Source organism: Hypomesus nipponensis, chromosome 16 (genome assembly GCF_054491055.1).
Source record: "Hypomesus nipponensis isolate SF chromosome 16, ASM5449105v1, whole genome shotgun sequence".
NCBI classification, from domain to species: Eukaryota; Metazoa; Chordata; class Actinopteri; order Osmeriformes; family Osmeridae; genus Hypomesus; species Hypomesus nipponensis.
Window position 1 is genome coordinate 5550794 of NC_140376.1, and position 6707 is coordinate 5557500.

General features: G+C 47.3%; 2 protein-coding genes across 3 annotated transcripts in view; one reads left to right on the top strand and one right to left on the bottom strand.

Moving 5' to 3' along the window:
• The first annotated feature begins 738 nt into the window (after nt 1-738).
• pdzk1ip1 (PDZK1 interacting protein 1) lies at nt 739-2827 on the top strand. The gene is made up of 4 exons (XM_084676364.1): nt 739-978; nt 1462-1570; nt 2066-2152; nt 2407-2827. The coding sequence occupies exons 1-4, from the start codon at nt 915-917 to the stop codon at nt 2477-2479; spliced, it is 333 nt and encodes a 110-aa protein (XP_084532490.1). The 5' UTR covers nt 739-914; the 3' UTR covers nt 2480-2827.
• A 173-nt stretch (nt 2828-3000) lies between these two features.
• Nucleotides 3001-6707, bottom strand: part of patj (PATJ crumbs cell polarity complex component) — a 79242-nt gene continuing 75535 nt past the window's right edge. For both annotated transcript variants that reach the window (XM_084676360.1, XM_084676359.1), the window contains 2 exons: nt 6564-6687; nt 3001-6159 (listed from right to left, as the gene is read on the bottom strand). In XM_084676360.1, the coding sequence (XP_084532486.1) occupies nt 6013-6159; nt 6564-6687 (271 nt within the window). In that variant the 3' untranslated portion in view covers nt 3001-6012. The remainder of the gene's footprint in view (nt 6160-6563; nt 6688-6707) is intronic.

The following is a 6707-nucleotide window of genomic DNA, read 5'->3' on the forward strand; positions in this document are numbered from 1 at the left end:
TCCACGCCCTTAGCCTGCCCGGGCCCCCCTCCCTTCCCTGTTACCCTCTCCTCTCTATCTGGTCTTCCAATCAAGCCTGTTGGCCCCCTCCCTCCCCCACCTCAGCCCCATGTGACCACCTCAGAAGCCCTCTATGCAGTCTCAGTGCTGAATAACAGCTAGTTGGCTGATGTGTTGCTCAATGAGCCACAGTGCTACTGAGGACCACTTCTCCCCAGTTCTGCTTCGTCAGTCGTGTACAATGGCAGATATATCCCAAAGTCCGAAAAATGCGACAATATAATGGTTTATAATTATTACATGCATCTCTATCTTTATCCCAGCTAATATGCTGACAAGCGAATAACATCACCAGCATTGAATAGATGACTCTTTAACTCAGGTCTGGAGTGACTGATTTGGAGATCTGTCCTGAGACTGACCCCCTAACCCAATGTCATGAAGCACAAATATAACACGTTTATTTTGCCATCCAAGTCCTAGAACAATATGTTGACCTACTGTAGTCTGGTATTTAATAAATCGTTATTAGGGTTTCTGTACTTTATTGATGAGATGATATAAATGCTTTAAACACACTGCCTGAAGGTGGAAGAGCAATATAAGTTATATAAGCTTATTAGTGCATGCATGGTCTATGAATGTGAATCAATTTGAGTGTTTCCAGGGAACAGCTGAAACCCTGGGAGAAGGTACACCTTTCTATGGAATCTTGATTTGTTTGAGGAAGCATGGTTAACTATTAACTGGATTAACTACCATTTTGGTCAGGAGGTAGAACAGCACTAACACTGCGTTCAGTTGTGACACTTTATGTGCAAAGCAGATCACCCAGGTAGTGTTGGTTTCTCGTTGATCATTTTGACCCTCTTGGATGTTCGAACGTAGACTGGACTTCCTCCGAGATCTAAACCATGGGGAGAGTGAACTCTATTTTGTTTCTCATGCTGACCCTTGGTGTGGTGACTGCCCAGACAGGTAGGTTTTGCAATGGACTTATTATTGTAAAGAAACCTCACTGCCTCCGATGTATTCTTCAGCACAGTTTCCTGTTTACATTATGAATGGTTGAATGACAATATGGGGGAGGGATCTGGACTTATTTTTTAAGTCTCACCTTCAATTCCATCATTGCTCGATGGCTTTGAAATTTCGACTAAGTCTGAGCGCAGCCTATTTCACCTTTGAAGCACAGCATGCGCTCCTTTTAAAGGTGAAGCTGGTCCACAGCTTCTTAATCCTATATCTGTACAGCGCTTCCAGCTGGAGGAAAAACCCAAAACACAACAGCCATGCTAGTAATACCATCCACAGGGAGAACAGCAATCACAGAGTACATAGACCAGGAAATTGGCAAAGGATAGGATGTGGGATAGTCTGCTGAGTGGAAAAATGGTTGATCGCCATGTACTGTGGGTGTGGTTGCTGTACTAATGGTCTCTCCTCCATCCTGACGCTAAGCTGAGGGGCGGGCGCTGCCACAATGGCTGATGGGCTTCATCGCCGTGACTGGCTTCCTCTTCCTCGTTTTCGTGACGTTCCTCGTCAACAAGGCCTGGTGTGACCACAGGTAGGAGAGGATGGGATCTCTTTTTCTTCCTTCCTCTGCTCTGAGACCTGTTTTGGAACAGCTCGTCACAGATTACCTGAAGGACTGAAGGCAGTTTGTATTAAGATCATTCAGATGAAGCAAGCTTCTCACTGTATGCCATAGGCTCACCAGCAAGCAGGTTTTTTCAAAGACCTAGATAAGAAAAATGCTTTAGTGTTTTGAAAGTGAGAAAGGCCTGAATTATGAATTCATCAAGAAGATGAGAGGATAAAACTAGCGTTAAAATAAATTACTTTCTGCTTTGTTGGTGTTCTGTCCATACGTTGGTAGGAAATTATACCTCAATACTCAAATAATCTTGTCTCTCAGTACCTTTAGCTGTAAACTGGCTAATGAAGGAAATAACTGTTACTGAATCAGTAGGTTTTACATTGAGGACACCTTTTTATGTATTGCTACTGTGTGACGGCAAATATGCTGATGAAATAACTGTCACTTACTTGACCCGTGAAGCAAAGAGTTGAGAGTGGAGCCGGCGATGGTGGAAGACCACGCAACGACGAACGGAGCGACCTATGACACCTCTCTCAATGTGTTCAGGTAAGCTAAGCTGCCAGTCCTGTCTGGAATAATAGAATGGGGTAGCCATTACCGTATAACCTGACAACATACTTAATTACAACCTTATATTAAAAGATAGTGCAGTAAAATACAACTACTGTATTGGTTTGACCATATTGTTATTTATTAAGACCAATATAGTTTACAACTGTGCTTATCTGAACCCATTCATTTTGTAATCACAGTGGTTGTTTGTGTGTGTGTGTGTGTGTGTGTGTCTGTGTGCGTAACAGGAGTGCTGATCACGAGAGCGCCTATGAGAACTTGGCTCTCGATCACAGTGAAGACAAAGTCACTGTCATGTGACTGACGTAGACCAATCCAGTTCACTCCTTTGCTGTTTGGTTTTTGGCCAAGCTCTCTTTCACAACACAAAAAGATAGGACAACAGAATGCACCGGCTAACCACTGGATCTTCTAACTCCACACTTTGAACAACACTGCTTGAAGGTGATAGGACAAATTATTTAAGTAAGATACTGAAATATTTGCATGAATTTGTATGAAAATCTCAAACTGCCTGAAGAAAATGTGTAAGAATTGTATACAGTTGACCCCCGCAAGTGTACAACCAATGTGTTGTTGTATAGGAAGACTGGTCTTTGTTATTCACATGTAATGTGTAATCCTGTAAAAACTACTGTCCTTCTCTGGTCTAAAGTATCATGTGAGTAATTATTAATCTCACCGAAACATAAATCGTGTCCCAGATGAATCATCACATTCAATTATTCACTTCAGACAGCATGCAAACGGCTTGGCAGAACAGAATGTCTCTCCCTCTCCTCCTTAGGCCAAAGTTAACAATACGGAAATTGTTCTGCAAATGGGTTGTACTTTTTTTAATAAAACATACATTGTTGATCTTAAGACAAATCATGAGAACTGAAATAATAAACATATGAAATTAAGCAACGAACACACACATACATAAAGGAGAAGACTTGCATTATTGATCACAGACTATATATTTGCATACCTTTTCCATAGATATTGTCTTTCTATCCATTTTAAATCGGCATCGCTGGTCACACAGTCTACAAATGTAAGGGTTCTTTGGATTAGAAAATGCTGTAGTACTCTGTTGATCAGTGTTGACAACGTTCAATAACCCAATTCTGCAGCTTGTGTCACTAGCTCCATAAGGATTAAAAACATGAGCATGAAGGCATAAGGATGCAGAGAGAGAGGTATGCAGTAGGGCTTTCAACAGTGGGTGGGTTTCCTTTAAAGGGATCTGGTTTTAAGACGACAGCACAGCACTTCGCTTCCACAAAACAATAGTAGTCCTCCACAATCCAGGTCTTCCATACCCCCCCCCACACACACACACCTTCCACACACACACAGCATCAACACGCGCACACACAACCATAAACACCATCCACAGAAACACCAGACAGATGCAGTGTGAGAGTGCCTTACTCCGTAGCAATAATGGGGAGCTTCCCAGTGCATTGGCGGTCAGTGATGTCACTTCCTGTGAGTGTGGACGGCTTGGAGTGACACCAGAAACTGACCGTAGGCCGAGACAGGATATCCTGTCATTGTTTGGCAGGTGTGAAACACACACACACACACACACACACACAAATGTGCGAATTTAACAAACAAAAGAAAAATCACAGACTACCTTTAGTACCTCTATGAAGCACAACACGAGATGACATATTCTAATAATAATTTCCATCTTAAAATGTCCACGGGTTCGCAGGATTCTACCAATAAACATTCCACACAGCTCCCATCTCAAACCCACAGCACCAGCGCTTGGTGTGTGTGCTGCAACACTACTGCAGCACACAGCAACAGGACTGGACACTAACTTTGACACATTTCCCCCTCAGACAAAGCAACATAGGACATATTTGGCAACTAGTTAGCATCTAATATTGTTAGAGAACACAGAGACACAGAACTTGAATATTTTTCACCATGTTCACAGACAAGTAGTTCTTCCTGAGTGTCACCAACATACTCTGAAAGTTCTACCGTGACCCACCTTAGTGGACGTAACAAAGCTTACTGAATAAACATGTTCAGATTGCCATTCCTCTCCCTGTTTTTCTAATAAGTGTTCTCAACTGGCAACCTTTGGCAAAAACCTCCTACAACAAAGCGGAACAACACTGAAAGCTTATGATAAATAACTGCAGTGTGACTTGGTGGCAGGTGACTTACTGGTAGGGCTGTTTCTGAGTGGATGAAGATTGTGCTAAGTCATGCTAACGTGCTAAAATGGGAAGGTGTAAAGGGTGGAATTGTTTTCACTGCTTAATCCACTTCACGGTGCTTGCTGGTGGCCAACGCATGTAGATACCGAGACATTAGTTGGTTCAAAGACAAACTGAAAACTAAACTACTAAAAAGGGTTTGCCCTCACAAGCGTTTGCATTAACAGTAGCTGCGGCTAATGTTACTACCTCCTCACCAGTACTTTCCCCATTGACGCGTGCTAAGCTAAAGGGATACAGAGCCATACCTGGCGATCCCTTCATATTGCTCTTACAATCTTGCATGGAAAACCCCCCCCCCCAAAAAGTGCGTTCACAGAGACGGAGACAAAATAATGTGGAGATTCAAGTCACAATTCCGTGACCTCACTTCCCTTTTTGTACCTGCTTAAAGTCCATTGGCGGCCATTTTACATCCTGTCTGTCCGTTCGGCGCACAGTACCCAGAGGAGATAGAGCTCACACAAGTGATTAGGAGGCAGTGGATCTGACGATGACTTCCTGTTCCTCCACGGTCTACAGCTAAAGTGGCACCCTTCCAGATCAGTGCCAGGGCTGTGGGCGGGACTGTGGGCAGGTCTGTGGGTTGGGCTGTGCGCAGGGCTGTGGGCGGGGCTATGGGCGGGGCTGTGGGCAGGGCTGTGGGCAGGGCTGTGGGCAGGGCTGTGGGCAGGGCTATGGGCAGGGCTGTGGGCAGAGCTGTGGGCAGAGCTGTGGGCAGGGCTGTGGGCAGGGCTGTGGGAAGAGCTGTGGGCAGGGCTGTGGGCAGGGCTATGGGCAGGGCTATGGGCAGGGCTGTGGGCAGAGCTGTGGGCAGAGCTGTGGGCAGGGCTGTGGGCAGGGCTGTGGGCAGGGCTGTGGGCAGGCTGTGGGCAGAGCTGTGGCCAGAGCTGTGGGCACGGCGGTGGGCAGGGCTGTGGGCAGGGCTGTGGGCAGAGCTGTGGGCATACTGTGGGCTGGGGGCAGGGCTGTGGGCTGGGCTGGGCTGTGGGCAGGGCTGTGGGCAGAGCTGTGGGCAGGGCTGTGGGCTGGGCTGTGCGCTGGGCTGTGCGCTGGGCTGTGCGCTGGGCTGTGGGCTGGGCTGTGCGCTGGGCTGTGGGCTGGGCTGTGGGCTGGGCTGTGGGCTGGGCTGTGCACTGCGCTGGGCTGTGGGCTGAGCTGTAGGCAGTCCTTTATGCATGGAGTTCTCTCTCTCTTCCTTCTAAAGGGGTGAACATGGGCATGAGGTGCCCAACAGGTCCAGAGAGGACAGGAGCCAACTCCTTCTGACTTGGTTCTTACTTTTCATTATAATAATAATTTTTTGCATGTTGGTAAGTTCAAACGTCCCTCGGTTGTCCTTTGCCAACTGATGTGTGTGTGTCTATGTGAGTGAGTGAGTTAGTGTGTTGACAGTGTGAGAGTCGGTATTTTGAAGTGAGAGTTGGTGTGCGTTTGTGAGAGTGCGCGTGTGAGTACGTGGCTGTGTAGGCAAGAGCGTGTGTCAGTCTAAGAGTGTTTGTGCGAGTCTCGGTGAGAACTTGTGCCTCGGTGAGGGTGCGTGAGAGTGACTTTGTTTGGAGGTGTGTGTGAGTGTCTAGGTGTGTGTGTGTGAGAGAGAGAGAGCTAGGACAGTATGTTCAGCGTGACGGCCCCTCTCTGCTTCTTCAGCAAGGCCACGGCCAGCTCGTGGGTGGCCCCCTCCAGACTCTCTCCGTTCACTGACAGGATCTGGTCGCCTCGCTTCAGCCGGCCGTCCATAGCTGCTGCCCCCTGCAGGAGGAGACAGGAATAACACACACCTCACTCTCACCTCACACCGCCTTGGGCTGAAGGGCCTTTCTGATCAACATCAAACACCAGGGAAGTCCTTTCTTTTCTCTCTCTGTCTCTCTATCTCTCTCTCCTCTATACATATCTACAGTATATCTCTGTCTCCCTCCCTCTGTCTGTCTGTCTGTCTCCCTCTCCCTCTCCCTCTCTGTGTAAGTATATGCTTGTATGTTTGTTTGTATATATATTTATATATGTATGTGTGTATATATGTGAATATGTATACTGTATATGTGGTGTGTGTATGTCCAAGTGTGTGTGTGTGTGTGTCATATATGCTGCCATCTAGTGTCCAGTGCAGGATGGCGAGGGGGGGGAAGTGGGGGGGTGGGGGCTGGGCCTACCTTGCTGAAGACCGTCTTGACGTAGATGGGCAGGTCTCCGTGGGGGCTCCCGAACCCCCCCACGATGCTGAAGCCCAGCCCCTCGCTGCCCTTCTCCAGACAGATGCTCCTGGCCCGGGGGGGCCTGCACAGGGGGGGCACAAC

Excerpts from the sequence above, each read along its gene's own strand:
- pdzk1ip1 (XM_084676364.1), top strand. The coding sequence starts at position 915 with ATGGGGAGAGTGAACTCTATTTTGTTTCTCATGCTGACCCTTGGTGTG. Across the intron at positions 979-1,461 it reads TGTGGTGACTGCCCAGACAG|CTGAGGGGCGGGCGCTGCCA; the intron begins GTAGGTTTTGCA and ends CCTGACGCTAAG. Across the intron at positions 2,153-2,406 it reads ACCTCTCTCAATGTGTTCAG|GAGTGCTGATCACGAGAGCG; the intron begins GTAAGCTAAGCT and ends TGTGCGTAACAG.